The 19,141-nt window shown below is 23.4% G+C and overlaps 1 protein-coding gene across 3 annotated transcripts in view; it reads left to right on the forward strand.

Annotated features, from left to right (window-relative positions):
* The first annotated feature begins 225 nt into the window (after nucleotides 1–225).
* The window catches only part of LOC113551328 (calcitonin gene-related peptide type 1 receptor-like), a 61,734-nt gene continuing 42,818 nt past the window's right edge, over nucleotides 226–19,141 (forward strand). For all 3 annotated transcript variants that reach the window (XR_003405113.1, XM_026953507.1, XM_026953508.1), the window contains exons 1-2: nucleotides 226–353; nucleotides 15,366–15,480. Coding sequence is in view for 2 of the 3 variants with exons in the window: in XM_026953507.1 (XP_026809308.1) it covers nucleotides 15,372–15,480 (109 nt within the window). In the remaining variant the exon portion in view is untranslated. The remainder of the gene's footprint in view (nucleotides 354–15,365; nucleotides 15,481–19,141) is intronic.

The raw sequence follows: 19,141 nt of genomic DNA on the forward strand, positions 1-19,141 counted from the left end.
GTGTACGAACAATTATTATTTTTTTTATTGTATTTAAAATAAATGGTATAATCTATAATAGTAATAAAAATTACAGTGCACGGTGACTATGCAGGTAAGCGTTATTTTTGCATCACCACCACCGCCACCAATCGGAAAAGCTCGACGTCCGCGGTTTTTCAATAGCGCTGTCGTGTCCGTCGTTTGGTGGCTGGCCCTCATCGTCGTCACACGCGCACGCACCACATACACAAATCCCCGCTACACCACAACGCGCGTGTTTAAGTCCGGTATATGTGTACCGATCGTACGTCGTCATCGTCGTCTTCGTTGTGATCCAAACCGCCGGGGCGATATTCATATCCATTGTCAAGGTACGAGCTTTATTTTTCTTGATATTTTTTAAGTCCGCCGCAGTAGACAATCAATTTTTGTAGTTATGACAGAAAATTGCCGATCCACCGTAATTGTGTCGGGAAATTTCTTTAGATTTTGTCAATACATGATTTTTGAGTGCGTTGATGTAAAACTTGTTAAGTGTTGAATGTTGCGTATGGACTTAAAACACGCACATTTATTGTTTTTATTAACTTTTTTTTATAACATACACGACTGCAGCTTATAATATAACAACTATTGAGTTTATTCGTGATGTATACAGTACTCCAAATGTATAACGTTTTGACTATATTATAATATTTATAGTTTATAAGAATTTTATCATAATTATTATTTTTTCTGTTAGGGGAATATATTTTTTTTGTTTGTTCATATTTTTATTGTTGTAAAATGGAATTAAAATGTACATAAGCGCACGCGAGCATGAGTATATATTCGAGTTAAGTTTTTTTATTGAAGTATTTAGCTTTAAAAAATAGTTAGGGCGACACTAAAATTTGAATATTTTAACTGTAAATCTAATATTATACTTTAGTGAACAACCAAATACACAATGCGTACGAAGGTAAATTGTTTTCACAGCATTAAAAAAGTTTTCTATTGTTTGTCATACATATTTTATTAATTAATATTATTTTTTTATTTACAATTTCACAATTTATTAATTTTTGATTTAATCACTATCAAATAATGGGTATTCACTGCCTGATAATTACAATTCTGATAAAACTACAAAACCAATTAACTATTATAAAATGTATTAAGTATTTAGTTATTTATTTTTAACATACTCATAGAGGGATTTATATTAATTGCCCACTGTGTTGTTTACAGTTATTTAATATTCTAAGTTCGATATTAGAATATATTAATTATTATATATAGGTATTACATTTAAACATACAACGTAGTTAATAATTAATTAGTTATTTTTAATGTAGTTTATATAGGTGTCTATATCTTTTTATATCTTTTTATATTTTTGTATTGAATATAACTATTATAGTAGTAATATAAAGTATAATAATTATCAACAAAAATTATTCTGCTTTGTATAATTGCATATTATATTACATGATTTATTTGTTAGTTTAATTTTTTAAAAATATAATTTATTTGGTAATAAATTTTGCAGTTGTCTAAAATTTATCTAAAATTATGGGTATGGTATTATAATTTTAAATGAATGGATTGACGATGTTGTACAGATTTTAATTCATTGTAGTACCAAGTGTACAATATACAGCCTAGATGAGAAATGAAATTGGATTTCGATGTATGAATATAATAATACAAATTAATTTTAAAATAGACGAATTATTAACCAAATTGTTAGAGTTGAAAAAGACAAATTATTATTCAAGTGTGATAAACTGATAAACTAACAAGGTACATTGGAAACAATAAAAATGTAACCGTTTTACAATTGAAAACCAAATACTTTGTATAACCGTAGTTCTATCTTCTACATTCATTTAATATAGATAATAAATAATTCAAAATAATACAATAGATAAAATAAATGTAATAATTTTATCTTAAACTTCAATATTCTAAAAACGTTTAATATTGTGTTACATAGAAACATTACAGTAAATATGTAGGTTGTATTCTGCAGCAATGACTACTGAAAAACAGAATATTATATCAAACGTATGTATACTTAAAATTTTTAATTTCCAAATTAATAACAATATATAGATTGACAGTGTATTACATTGTTTATTTGATATAGTTAAGTCATAAATCAATTTTCTAAATAAAATTTATAAAAAGACCAATGTAAAAGTATGGGAAACACGATTTGTATTTAATACAATTAAGGTGATTTACCGAGTATTCTTATAGAGAATGCACTATATAAAATAATAATATAGTAGTAGTACATGTCGACTAGAATTGAATTCACTGCCATAAGGTGAACATAGAAGTCCATTGTTTAGTAGGTGGTATATAGTTTATACAACTGAAATAAAAAAAAATAAAAAGTTTTTCGGAAAAAATGTTGAAAAAGAAGATAAATAAAATAATATCATTTCATCTAACAATAAAAGCTTGTATAATATATATAGATGTAAATAAAATTTATAAAAATTTACTCCATTGAACGTATTTAATAGCTAGTACTTTCGTCACATTACTTAAAATACGTGCGTCATATTTATTTATTTAATTTTTTTTGTTTGTTATCAGCGTATAATGTTAAGTCATAGCTATTAATATAATGTATTTAATACATTTCATTATATGATATTAATGGAAACAAAACCACACGGATAGAAGAAAATGTGTGGACAGAACACAGAGAATCTGTTTGAAATTAGAGTTGTAGTTGTATTATTGTTTTACATAATATTTATTAATATAAGAGTGATAATAAATAATGTAATTTGCTAATTTTTATAGCAGAGCATAAAAATATAGTGTAAAAATATTTATTTCGCTAATTATAAACAAATAAATTAAAAGATTGTGTTGGTATAAATCTTGATATTCCATCTAAAATATCCTATCTTTTATAATATAATTCATCACTTATTTTAAACATTTGATGTAAAATAATGAGATAAAAATGTTAAATTAATATTTTGTATGATTATAATTATCATCTTATATTGATATCAAACATCTTTTGGATGTATTATACTAATTTATTTTAATAATATAATACACAACTTGATTGTTAAATTATTATTATTTATTTATTTACTAATTGGACATTACTCAGCGTTTGTATTATGTATTTGTTTACTAATTAGACACTAAACAGTGGTATTATTGAAAAGTATAAATATTTTAAATTTATGAGCCAAATTAATGAAATTGTATAAATTAATCTTATTATAAAAATCAAACCAATAGTGTTTACATAAACTTAAAAATAGAAGCTAAAATATTGGTGGTTTATTTCCGTAAGTTGTAAAAAATTAAAGCTACCATTTAATTTACTCTTTAGTTTTTATGTTTATCTCATACCCACTTCATTATTAAAAATATTATTTTTATTTAAAGAATTGTTTTTAGTTTTTTTAGGTTTTTTTTGAATGAAAAAGATTATTATGATTAAAAGAACTTTTAATTTAAATATTTAAAATACCTTGGCCTCTTATTCTTATTGACAGAATCAAATTATAAATGTCTAAAAAATTATCTACACGTTAAAAAATATATGTAATAATCTCTTATAAAGTTATAAACTAATTGATGTTATAAGAGAATTTAATTTGACCCTGATGAAATTTAAATAATTCTACAGTTTACATTTTATGTTATTTGTCCTATATTTTTTTCTATTTTTCTTTGTTGTAAGGTTGGATTCACCTTTGACCCATCATGATTTATTGGAAATGCTCTTAAAATGTCACTCTTACCAGTCATTTTGATAAATCGTTGTTAAACATTCAGTTGTCGGTATAAACGAGCAATTCAAATCAGGGGGAGACAAAATAACTAAAACTTATATTTTTTAAATTGTATTTGATAGACAAAATATGTAATGAAAATTTAGGAGAAGAAAATAAAAAATATTATGTATTGGGTTTTTAAATTATTAAATTATATATTTATAGAGTTTATAATTTAGAATCAAAACTAAATTTTTAATCTAAATTTTTAATGTTCTTTCAATAGTCAGTCACAAAGTTGACCATTAGAGAAAACAGGTTAGTTAAGCATAGTTGATATTTAAATATTTTAATCTTAGTCTGTATTCTATTTGAATTATTTCATTAATTTATGATTAAATTTCCTCAATAAACCTTCTGTTTGTTTATTGCTTTCTGTTTTAGGTATCAAACTAACAACTATAGTTTTTTTGAAGTTGACACTAAACCTATCAGTTTGGCAGTTTCTATTAACTGTCTACCTAATTGTTTCATTGCGTCTGAGTTTTCATACAATATAATTATATCATATTCTAAGAACTTATTATTGAATATCAAACAGTTGATTTAGTTTACCATTAGTTAAACCATTGACCAGAAATAAATTGTACTGCATGTGGTTGTTAAATGCGATGAAAAATAATGTATACACTAAGCTCATTATTTTCTAGAACATTAATAAAAAAAAGAATATCATGTATTAATTTATTATTATCTATAAGTATAGTAGGTACAATGTGATTAAGTTTTTAAAAAATTATTTATTGCAGATAATATGTAAAGTCATTATTCATATTCTATTCATTTATAGATAATATGAAAAATTCGAAATAAATCATTGAATGAAATTTAAAAAAAAATTATAAGTATACATCTTTAAATTTATAAAATAAATATGAAATAATTTTTTTTTTTTTTTTTATTAACAACGCTTATTTAGGATTAAATAATATAGTGAAAAAAAATGTATATAATCATACTGAAATTTTAATAGTTGATATAAGAAAGTTCTTGAAAAAAAAAGGAATTTATGCTAAAATTAATTTTAAAATTTGATATACGAAATATATCTAAATTCAGAGTATTCTTACTTGGGATTCTAAAACCAATGAAATATAAAATTTTTGAGCAGGTCATTAAAAATTCAAAAGCAAATATTATTCCCGTTAAATTACGCGTATAGACAGGGATCAAAGTCAATAGAACCTTGAACCATTTGAACTGTTTTTATAGAATTCAAAAATGTAAATCAAACAAAATAATTGTTACATAAATAGGAAAAATAATTAGAAAATCAAATTATAGAGTCAAATTTTAAACTTAATATATAAAATATATATGGGTACAAACATTTGATTTAAAATAGTGTTTCGGTGTAAACACGTAAGATATAGTATTATAGCTTATTATTTATTTTTATTTTTAATACATATTTTATTTTTGAAAATCAAGATATTGTGTTAAAAGTAAATTAAAAACACTATAATTAAAGACAAAAAGAGAGAGACAACAAATACAAATAAATAAACAAATAAAATAATTAGTCAAGTTAAATAAGTTGTATGGTTAAATAATGATAATAAGGGAAATATAATATTTATTTGTTGAGATGAGTAAATATTTTGGATGTTGAGAGAGATATAGAAGATTTAAAAAGATACAATAAGTGTAGTGATACTTTAGGGAAGTCGGAAATAAGGTGATTAATACTACAAATCATATAGGGCTGTTTTGCAGTGTGCAAAAAGAAAAGTCATTCAATGAAATTAGCTTATTAAATATTAAATTCACAAAAATTAAGAGAAAAATATTTTAAAATTATTCATAATTTGTATTTATAGTTTTCTTTTTTTAATATTACGATAATATACACTACCTTTGAGTTACATGTTAACCACATATGTTTTATATAAAAACGAAAAATTAATTATAAATTGTCATTTAATAAAGATAGCGTGGAATAGTTATATCTATAATATCTGAAAGAATTTCTGTTTGATGGAAAAATGATGGATTAAATAAAAATAAAATTAAGTATCTCGAAGTTATTATATCATTACCGTGTCAACAATATCCCTTTCCAACCGTAAATCAATTAAAATGTCAGTTAATAAAATTATATGATAAAAAAATTGTTTGTATGGTCGATCCCTGTTTATTATTTTCACCGCATTAGCTTTTATTGTAGCTGTTTACCAAAAGTCTTTACTGAATTATACTGGATAGAAGGGTCCACATTTTTACCCTATTGTAATTTGTATGTCATAAAATTGTTGATCAGCATATTATCATTCAGTCAAGTATTTAGCTAATAAATTATCCTTTATTTTACTTACACTGTAACTTTTTTTTTTACATAATTCCATACTAAAAGCATAATATAGATCATAAAGCCGATTTGTTATAGTGTGCTAAAGCGAAATAGTAAATTCCCAAGATAATTCTTTAATATGTTTTATCGAGAGTATTTTTCTATTAGAACACCTTTGTGTTTTGTGTATAATATAACATAATAAATCTTTGTTAAAGCTGTTGAAGTGACAATGAAAATTATTTACAAGAATCTATAATAAATTAATGATAATAGTTATTTAACATATAACTATAGTTATATGTGGGATCATATCATTGTGTATATCAAATTAAAAAAAGCTATTTATGTTTCATAGAATTTATTGTATTAATATTTATCAATAAATCATAGTAAAATATGTATTATCGCTAATAGTGATTCTTAATATTTTTTTTGTATTTTAATAAAAATGTACAAATACAAAATTATGTATATACACTAAATGCACAATAAAACGTAATTAAATGTGTTAAAGGGGGAGAATATAAATTTGAGGTAATAATTAAGAAACCATCCGTTAATGGCACTTAGGGTGGAATTCAATTTATACATGTTTAAATATCGATGAATTTGGATATTTAAAGGATTTTTAGTTATTTTATTGTAAATAAAAACTGTTGGAGTTTGAAACTTTTGCCATAACGTATATTATTTCATGTATGTATTATTATACGTTTATACATAATGATATTTTAAACGTGTTTAGATTAAATTTACATATTTACACCCTTCTACGCGTTACGTCGATATTGACTTCTAAGTAACAGATAGTAATACTATGTATGAAATAATAGTAATAATACTCTAATAATTAATATGTAATACAATGCGGTTGTTTTTGGAAAAATTAATTTTAATCTGTCGTATTACTAGGTAGTATAAAAATAATTCACTTATTAAAATATAAATGTGTAAAAAAATTTCCTAGAAATGTATAGATTGGCAGACCGTTTCCCTTCAGAATAGTTTTTCGCATACATCAACTACAGTGACCTTACTCAACATCGAACTACACTTGGCACCTAAAAATATATAAAATTGGTTCCTTTTTTATCACTTTTATTTTTGGTTAACGGTAGTGGGGTTATTTTTAAATGTGAGTAACAAATCACATTTTTTATGTCTTTTTAAGTTTATGTAATAATTTTGGTACATAAATACTTCACATATAAAATTGGTTATTTGAGCGTGACACAATTTTTGTAAGCTATCTGTCTATATGTTAGCTTTGAGTACTCTAGTTATTTTAGCAGGAGAAGTATTATGTGTTGAGTGCTTGTTGCTTTGGTTTTAATTATCGACTTCGTGAAAAAAACACAAAAAAGTGATCAAGAAAAATCAAGTATAAAATATAAATATCTACTACAGGCGTAATGCAGGGATTTCACAATCTCAGATAACTATTAACATTTGACTCTTTACAAATTAATTTTTTTAGTAGATAAAATAATTATAACTTTTCCCACCAATGAAATAGTTTTTTTTATTACAATTATACTTTTTGCTAGTTGTTTAATTTAATCTTTGTTAGGGGGTATGGCATAGTGTAGTGGACGTACCGTTGCCTTACAGCGGTGGTGTTAAGTAGTGGCTAGCTGCTAGTTCCCGGATGAGTGACCCCCTGGGAATTTTAACAACATACATGCCATATCATACCGGGTATGGTCGAATTGCACTTGTTTTAGTCAAATTGCACATGGGTTTAAAAAAGATAATGGTCGAACTGCACTCGGGTAAAAATCAGGTAGTAGTCGAACTACACTCGGGCTCAAAAAAAGTATTTTAATAAAATGCTCATGCATTTGAAGGGGTAAATTAAGTGGTTCTTCATGGTTATGTATTAACTCACACCGAAAAATAACTGTAGAATATTCATCTAGATATAGTTTTGAAAAACAACCACGATGGGTACCTTCAACGTCATTTAACACCATAATTTATATGTATTTCTTTATAAAATGTATAACTTTGGTACACAATTAATTCATGGCCTCATTCACTTTTAATAATTTTTAAATTGTTTATATTTACTTAGCGACGTAAAAGTGTGTACTAATATTGTAGTTTACATAGGTCTAAATTGTATACGGTATAAAATATAAGTATTAATTTTATATTTTTATTGATAACTATTTATTATCCAGTTAGGTTAGATTTTTTTGTCGATTTTTGTCGACAATATAATTATCTGCGTTATCTAAATGACATTAACGAACTAATATAAGTTATAATAATGTAATATAGCTTTGTATAATGCTATTTAATAAGTAGCCCGCAGCGTTCGTAAACATAAGATTCGTAATATTTTTAACGGGTTTTTACTTTTCACGTTCGACAGGTAACAAGTTTCCACGTTTTTTCCATTTTAACTATTTTTTTGAATGAGAGTAGTTCAACAGCTACCTGATTTTTACCCGAATTCAGTTCGACCATTACCTTTTTTCCAATCCAACTGCAATTCGACTATCCCGGCCCTATCTAACCATAGTCGATAAAAATAGTATCTAGTTAAAATCTATCATCACATAAAAAAATAATCTTTGTTTGGTTTATATATATAATTACTTATGTGATGCGTGCTTAACTATACGTTTTGATATTATTTTATTTTAATATAATTTCTTAAAAAAAAAAATTAAGTTTTGGATAAGAATGTGTATTATTTTTTTCTTTTCTTTTATAAAAAATTTTTATTATACTTGTAATTCAATAAACAAATTTTAAGGTTATATAAACATGTAGAACAATTAATTTATTATTTTAGTAAAATACAGAGATATGGTATTAATTAAAAGATTTAATTTTGGTTAAAAGTTAGTTGTAGTGATTTAATTTAGTTTATTATATATTTTGCATAATATAGTACGCAGTAACTATAGTAGTAGTCAATAGTGTTATATTTTTGGTAATTTGGTAGAAAAGGTTAAGGATTACTATTAGTTTATAATTTAGGTAAGGTAATGTCCATGAATCATATATGCATAATATGGCTTTACACAGTCTCTTACACAAATTAAGGTCATACATTTGGTCTATACTTGAGCTAAATATAATCATAATATTAGAGTTCATAATTTTGTAATCTAACTATTATAATAATATTAGATATTAAAGTGGATTACGTATAATATATTAATTAAATTATATTTTGAACATTGATTTATAATTTAACTATATCAAAAAAAAACAATGTAATGCACTGTCTGTTTATATATTGTTATTAATTTGGAAATTAAAAATGTTAAGTATACATACGCTTGATATAATATTCTGTTTTTCAGTAGTCATTGCTGCAGAATACAACCTACCTATTTACTATAATGTTTCCATGTAACACAATATTATACATTTTTAGAATATTGAATTTTAAGATAAAATTATTACATTTATTTTATCTATTGTATTATTTTGAATTATTTATTATCTATATTAAATGAATGTAGAAGATAGAACTACGGTTATACAAAGTATTTGGTTTTCAATTGTAAAACGGTTACATTTTTTATTGTTTCCAATGTACCTTGTTAGTTTATCAGTTTATCACACTTGAATAATAATTTGTCTTTTTCAACTCTAACAATTTGGTTAATAATTCGTCTATTTTAAAATTAATTTGTATTATTATATTCATACATCGAAATCCAATTTCATTTCTCATCTAGGCTGTATATTGTACACTTGGTACTACAATGAATTAAAATCTGTATAACATCATTAATCCGTTCATAATTTAGATTTGTTATACTAAAAGTTATTCAAATTTTATTTTTGTTCACCAAATAGTTCAGCTCATAAAATTTTTTTCGTCAATTAAAACAATTTGTTTATGAATTTTAGAGATGATAAACTCATGGACCATTATGATTATGATTCATTTCACCTCTAATGTAACTTTAATTATTGTTTATTATGTAGATAGATTATATAATATAGTGGGTGATTGTGTTTGTTTTGTAGAATTTAAATTATGTAGCGATTGATTTGGCTATACTTAACTTTTATTTGTTTTGATATAAAATATATTAAATTTATTATGACTGATGTTTGACATAAATTTCAATTTAGAATTTACAGCTTTTATATTTGTTGTGGTCATTAATGTTGTATAAACCACTGCTGACATGATATAGCGTACAATGGTTGTAAGGCAAACTAATACACGTGCTGTAAAATATCGTTATATTTCAGGAAAAAAAATACATGATAAAACAGTATTTTCAATGCTATACATGTAATTTATCATTGTATGACCTTAACGTAATAATTATTTGTTCGTACTGTTTTTAATGCGCTGGTGAAGAAGTTTTTTATGTTAGCTTTGACAAATTGATTTGTATTATTAATAAATTCACTGACCTATCTTATAAGTTATAATATTACTCTCAGATGTATGATATTTCTATAGAAAAATCTCATTAAACATCGTTCACGGGTTATTTTATACGAAAATAATTTTGATGACTCGAAGGTGATACATCGGTGGATGACAACAAACGATTGTTGACGGATTAAACTGATAAATACAATTTATTTTCTGAAGCGTTATTGTTTCATAATCACATTGCTGTGAGTGAATATTTTAGAAAAATAAGTAGAATTTGGAAATCGAAGATAGAGATTTAAAAATGTTTTTTTTTAAATAATTATCTTTTTTTGATAATTCTTATATAATTTTTCATCGGTTTTTAAATAAATCTTTTAGTATAATTTTGATTTTAATACATATTTTATTATGCAATGATCAGTCAATAATCAAGTAGGGAGATAAGTTATTCAATCATTCTGAGATAAAATTTAAAATCTGGTGCCCAAATGAAGATTGGTTATATGAATAATGCGATGTATTATGTGTTATGTTAGTTGCCTAGATTTACTTTCTTATTTAATTTTTAAATATGTATTAAAAGCTTCAAACCGTATTGTAAATATTATATTTAAAATATATCATGATTCATGATATACATTTGTAATATTGTATTATTATGTAATTTTTTTTACAGTATTGTTTGTATAAGGAAGAATATGTCAATATGATCGAATATTTTGTGTCTAGTAAAATGGAGTTTCTATGTATGGTATAATATCAATCATAATAGTTGTCTTGAAATACACACCCTTCTTCGTAGAAAGTTAATTTTTATTATAAAATAACAGCAAAAAAAATAATGAATAGTTTAAAAGTTGTTAATGGTACTTATTGAAACGTGCTATGAAGTTAATAAAATATTATAATAATATTGAATGAGACAAATTATAAGGACAAAAATTATACTACAAAAGTTATTATGGTATAATGATGAAAATGTATAATAAAAAAAAAAATACTCACATCAATGGAATACTTTGTATAATAAGTTTTGTCGTTTACTGAATTATTAATAATATATAAAAATATAATGGATAGAAAGTACATAATTTTGGTATAATATTGGAAAATTTAATTCTTATGTGAATAATAAAAATAAAAACGTTCACTTGCATCAAACTATAAAATAAAAAAAAGAATAATCTAACTTATACCATTAGGTTTAGTAACTTTTTTTATATTCGTGAAAATAATTATATGTTTCTATTTAGATTTTAGACATTAAAAAAAAACGTCAAAATTCAACTATAAACTAATTTTCACATATTTGAGAACTTTGAGGTATTCAAACTTGTTTACTTATTCAACTAAGTTAAAAATTTATAAAAAAAAATGTTATTTAAATATAATATTACAACTTTTTTAAAAGGTGTGAAAAAAGGTTAATATATAAGAAATATTGTAAAATATAGGCGATTTAATCATGAAATTTTATATTATATATATATATTAAATTAAATCAATATCACATTAATTAATAAACAAAAAGTCAGTAAAAAAAAAAACTGAATTGTTAAGGTAGTGTATGACCGACGGGGAATTTATTGTTCTTAATGACTAACTAAGGGGAAAAAGAAAATTAATTTATGTGTAACTTGAATTGGAATAAAAATGATTAATATTTGTACATTTTTAATTAAACTTAATATAATTAAAACCTAATAATTTAACTAGGTAGAGGATTTAATATAAAATAATACCCACTTAAATTGAAAATAACATTAAGAATTTGAAATGGTTTTCATATTAAATAAATAAAAGAATATTAAAATTAATATATTAAATAAACGAAACTACAAAACAATATAAGTATTAGGTTCAAATAACAATTGAACACTTTTAGAGTTGTTGATATTTATCTAATAGATTGAGTTTTACAAAATATATGAGTAGGTGTACTTACTTATAGTTGTAGTTGAAATACGTATCTAGTAATTATTGTGTAGTAGGCATATTTTAGACGATTATTGCATAAGCATTTTAGTCTTATATAGTTCAGTAAGAAATCAAGATAGTGGTCGAATGGTATCATACAAATACATTTTTGGAATAAATAATTCATACTATGATATTGTTAGTATTCGTGTTAAAAGTAACGTTGGATAATTTTAATTTGACTTGAGCGTATTTAATAATTATTAAACTGTTCATTTTATTTATTTTAGTTTGATATTTTCATAAAATAATTTTTAGAGTAGTACACAAAAAAAAAAATCAACAATTTATAATGGTGTTATATTTAAAAATATAATTTATATTTATTTATTTTTTGCCTCTGTGGGTGAAATAAATTGTACATAAATAATTTGATGATAATAATTTTCAATTCTATGCATTTAATTAGATTTTTAAAATATCGTTTTTGTCTTATTTGTATTGACGATTTATCTTGTTGTAACGAAAAACAATATTGTTGACTATTATTATTGCTTTTTATATTCCTTTAAGATATTGAAATAAGTATTTATTTTTCCGTTCTTTTGTTTTTAAAATAAAATACAACCGTGGAATTGCTATTTAAAGTTATCACGCCAAATATAAATATATATCGTAACAGTGGTTTATTTAAAAATAATGTATACGGATAACATTGTATTAACTATAAATCTTAGATGTAATTTATTTATTCAAACCATTAAACTCAATTGTAATTTCCTAATTCGTAAAACTGTTTGATCATTTAAATCAATATGCTTCTTTTGTTTTAAATTAATAACTACCTTATTAAATAAGTGGTCAAGTAAAATATATTTATTTCAAGTACTTATCGTTATAAATATTACGATTCTACTCATTTTACGTGTATGTTTGAGGGATTCAAATGGTACAAATAACAAAAATTAAAATTATTAAATTATTTCATCTTTTATAAATGATAATACAAATGCCATTAATGTATTTTAATACAAACATTATTTTTATTGATTATTTTATTTAGTGTCTCTTATTGTAGTCTTAGTTAGTCGACGGGGATATAAAATGTTGTATATTTATGTGTATATATTATATATATGTGTATCATGTATGTTTTTTTTTTGTAGTATTTTTCTTCCGGGGTTAAAGAATTACTAAACAAACATCAATAATTTGGTATAATTGTAATTTCCGTGTGAGACGATAACGATAAATAATATGGCAAGTATACAATATACACGGGAAAGACTTGAGATTCAATATGTTTGCTTCAGTCATATCAGATAATGGAATTTAATACACGGGATAATATAATGTGTGGTTTCTACGGATTACCGGCTGAACAATGGCTAGGTGAACACTGAACGTATATTATCGCAAACGGGCATACATAACGGATCCGTAGAAATTTAGGGCACGGAGAAAAAAAACAAATCACACAGAGGAACGTATAATAAAAGGAATAACAATCCACCGCGAACAATATAGCTGAATTGGATGGAAAATGGAAAGGTAAAACCTAATGGACTATCGAGATAGCTTTACCCACGTGGCCGTATAATGGACGAGGTGGAAAATGGCCGAATAGACGCTGATGGACGCTATTAGGCGAGCATCGTGAGTCGTGACAGTTATCCTTCTTAAGCCAGACCTATATTTTCCAGCCAACAAGGTGTGTCACACGAAAGGGAGATCGTATTATTTTAATAGCAATGGAAAATTATTCAAGCGTCGTTGTTTTCACCACAGTAATATGTTATTATTTGTTTTTATTGTTTAAAAATAGAAGTTGATAAAATCAACTGATGCATATTATTTTTTTTTATCATTATGCACGACATTTATTTGCGATCAGTCATAGGTGAATACTATTTTTTCAAAGCCGTATGTTTATTTTTGCGGTGTGGTGTACAATGTTTTTGTAAATTAATACAATTAGGTACAATGTACATACAAAGCAATATATAAAGCTATATTTAGAGCATAAATATTTTTATTATCCGTTTTCTTGTTTAAAAAAACATTATCATGTTATATCTTAAAAATGCAGAAACTAAACCGGATTATTTTGATTTTATTATAATGAATATTATTTGATCAAAGACGAAAATTCTTGAATTCCTTTTTCACAGTTTATGTAATCCAAAATAACTAAAATAATACTAAGGAATTTGTGAAATTTAATTTATGAAAATATGAAAATAGAAGTAGTTATTTGATTTAGCATAGTACGTACAAGTTCAATAGAATATATATATATATATAAATTATTTTTTATAATAATGAATATAAGTATAATTAGTTCACAATGTTTACTAAAAATTAAAAATATTTATAATAATTTGAAAATCTGATTATTTATTTTTTAAATTATAATATTATATAAATTGTTTTGTATAATATATTTATTAAATTCAGTCATAAAAGTTAAATGTGTCATCTTATTTTACAATTATTATGTTATTTTTGAAATTTTAACTGTTAGGATTTATAAATATAGTAACATATTTATTTATATGTTTAAGTCAAAACTATTTAATTATTATTTTAAGATACAATCAAACATTATCAGTTTGGTTAGTTAAAGGTTACACATTTTTCATTTTATTAAAATGTTATTCTTAATATATTTGATTTGGTTTATTATTAGCATTTATTTTATAATTTTATTGTGTTACTGATATACCAACATATCTACTATATAGTTTTAAATATAGGTAGTTATTGGTTTTATCGTAGGTAACTTATATATTATTTATATTTTATTGACTTATATAGGCTATGGGTCATAAAATGTTGGTTGTATTGTATATAATATGGTGAGTATCATCATCATGACTAGACTTTTGTCAATCAGTTTATTGAATAAAGTGAATTAAATTAAATTAAAAATGTTAATTTTAATGCCAAAATAGTAGACACATTATATTTACACAATATGAAAGAATATACAAATATATTTTGTTTTCAGTTGACGATGGCTGATTATCAATATGGATTGTCTAATATTCAAGACAATCATATTCTGCATCAAGTTATTGCTAAACGAAAAAAAATGTGCGAATCTATCATAAATGATCCACCAGGTGAGTGTTTCTCGTAAATGCTTTTTAAATATTAATTATTATAATTAATATACTATTGTAAGTTGTCATTTACGATAGATTAATGACTTTCACAGAAGAAAATTCATATTTAATATGAATAGGAATAATTAAAATTCATATATTGCAATATATATATCATGAATTTATCAGTTATTGAATGGCGATCATATCTTGACATGTTATTAGTATTAAACAATATTAATTTATTTTTTATTAATAATATAATAAAATGTTATATTAATTTTTGGCAAAAACATTGTGTTTTATATTATTAATGATTAATAATTATTATTATAAACATTAAATCAAATAATTTACAAGTTTTTGAGATTTTAATGAATTTCGTCAAAAAATTAACTTTAAATGCTTATAAAATAAATCATGTCTCTGTATCTTTGATATTTTCGTTTGCTATAATATTAATTTATGACTTGAAATGAATCTCGTATTTAATTTTAAAGTTTTTTTAAACTAGAAAAATCTTGTTATTGAAATTTATAGAAAAAATATCTAAAATTTAAATAGCTCAAATGAAATGAAATAATAACGAGTTTTGAGTATAGGTACTTACAAGTTGTAAGCTATACTTATTATAAATATATCGTTTTTTAACCAATGAGGAAATAAACGTATTTATTTGTCATTTGTAAACAAAACATTTGTCATATTTTTTGGTGTTCGATAAATTTATTATGTTTTTTATTCAAATAATGTGACATTCTAAGATGAAACTAATTTGACATGATATATCTGAACGTTGTTCTCTTGGAAAATACATATTTGTAATAATTCTAAGGTATAGTGCATTGTAATTGCAAACTTCAAATATTAAAGTGTTGCAACAAGTAGAAACTATGTAATTTTAAATTTTGATTTCATGCGTGGTATGAATTAAACAAACTATTCTATTTGAACTATGTTTGTTTATAAAAAGATGATTGAAATGACATCGATATAATAATACAAATAATTGTATTATTATTTATAACTTTGTTAAATTTTAGTTTAAAAGTTATTATTCAAATATAATTATAGATATTTTTTAGTCTTAACGAAATTATCCTATTTGTTAAGTTGCTCTTTGTAAATTCTTTTTTTTTGTTTCCTGTATACACGTAATAAAAGCTTTAAATAAATAGTTTGTTAGTATAATTTATTTAATTTTAAATAATGCCACTAAGTCTCAAAAACGTTTGCGCATAAAAAAAAAAAATATGTACCAAATTAAAATTCCTTTAACCTTAAATTACATTAAAAATATATAAGATTGCTTTTACACACAGATTATTTATGTAATTTAAATGTACTTCTATAGTCTAGATTACAGAATACGATCCTGTTAAAATGAAATTTACTTGTTATGAAACGTTACGTAGGTGGTTACCACTACACTACGTGCATATTTTAAACGACAAACTTTTGAAAAACATACAGGAGTTTAATATTATTTTGTTGTTTTTTCGGGATATAATAGGCTGTATTTTTTAAATTTAGTTTCACTTTTCATTATGGTTTTTATTGAAAGTGTATCAATTAATTATTGATACGTCAATAAGTTTTTTTTATCGGTGAAAAGGTAAAAGAAAATTGAAAACTTTAGAAAAAATATACTATGTAATTAAATAATGTTTTATTGATTATTCGTATACAAACCATATTGAATTAAACATACAAACAAAGTAACTACTCAATATTAGTTTAAATGTTTAAATGCACATATATGAGAGTATTGAGAGTGTTTATTTTGTAAATTGTGTATGTATAATATAAACAAAACTCCAGTCTCCAATTCAACTATTTTAACTTGATATATAAATGGTTGTTAAATATTTATTTGGTACATATTTAAAAGTTATTTCATTATTAGGTAATATACTTTTGTGTATTAGATTAAATTAGAGAACATATTCAAAAGACTGAACTTTAATATAATACATAAATAATATTTATAAATATGTTCTATTCATTTTATTATAGATCCATAAATAAAATAAATAGCTATATCTATAATATTGTATATATTATATAAATTCCAATAAAAATTATATGTTCTTATTAATATTAATACGAATGAAATATTTTATCATAAAATATGACATAATTTTTTTCGTGTTTATTATTAAGTACTCAGAGGTTTTGTTTAAAAATTCAATTCAATTATTAATTCATAATTTTTAAAATCAAATTGGTTAGTAATATTAATATTGTATCAGTTTAAAGTATCAATTAGTAGTAATTATTTAAATAAATAAAAACAATGTATTATTATTAAAAAAAATTAAACTATTATTTTATAATAATAATAAGATATTGATTTTAAACACCACAGTAGTGTCTATATATAGAAAATAATAAATTAATCTATATCATTATAAATATTTGTAGCCTCGTATGAAATAGTATGAGATAAATTATTGTACCTATTTAATAGCAATTGAATAAGATTATTGCAGAAGGCTATATACATATTGTTTAACGTTTATTTGATGGGCATTGAAATTTGGGCCATGTTGAAAATAATAAAGTACAGAACAACACAGACGACAGACGTAAATGTAATATAATATATAATCAGCCGCTGCCTGCAGATGCGACTCGTATATGTGAGTGTGCGACTGTGTATGTGGGAGACTATGAGATGGAGTAACAACTATTAATAACTAAATATTATTTATTCGTAATAAACTAATAACTCGTAGAAAACCAATCATTGTTCCATCATTCATGTTATATTGCAAATGAAAAATGTGACCCGTATGTTTGTAAATTAATCATTGTCGATTGTACAACGTGATTATTTTGAGTTAAAAATAATAGAAATATTAAACAAAAATACTTTTATGAAAAATTATTATTTTATTAAAATAAAACACAATTTATATAAAATGTTCAATTATTTCTTAAAACCGATAAAACCCTAAAAGATTCGCAAAACTTATCGTTTATTAAAATGGTTCCGGTTCCGGTTCTGGTTTTAGTTTTATACATTGTAAAATATGGGTTCCAATAAATGTTTTGTTCTTCGATTTCCTTTAAGAACCGATTCCAAAACAGGTGCTTTTGATTAGGTTATAGTATCTCGCTGGGTGTTGTTATTTACAAAAATACATTGAATCAATTTTAAAACCCTGTACAATATCTATTTTCAATAAAAATCGATAGTTATGTATTATAAAAAATAATGTTAAAATCTAATTTAAAATTCTTATCATTTGCATTGATGAAATGTAGTAGATAGGTAGGTATCCAATAAATTATTTAAAGTATTTAAACACGTGTCATACATACTATACAGTTAAGCATGTTTATCCAGACTGAGCACTGTGTGCTTAAGGATTATAATAGCTATGGAGCATAATCAGGTGCTTAAGATATCACTATCAAAAAGGTCATAAATTGACGCAAAAATAAAGTTAATAATATATGATGTTTAGTTATATCCAATATCTACTTTTTTTAAATTCTTAAATTTATTTTATGAATCTTTTACGTATTAGCTAGTGAAACATAAAATATGAAAATTTTAATAAAAACCATTTAAGTATATAAACCATTGTTAATGTGGTTTTTAATTCGTATTATATAGTATTTTAAGTATGTTAGATGTTATTTTTTTGCCACTTTTTATAAAGTTTAAAAG

Source organism: Rhopalosiphum maidis, chromosome 2 (genome assembly GCF_003676215.2).
Source record: "Rhopalosiphum maidis isolate BTI-1 chromosome 2, ASM367621v3, whole genome shotgun sequence".
NCBI classification, from domain to species: Eukaryota; Metazoa; Arthropoda; class Insecta; order Hemiptera; family Aphididae; genus Rhopalosiphum; species Rhopalosiphum maidis.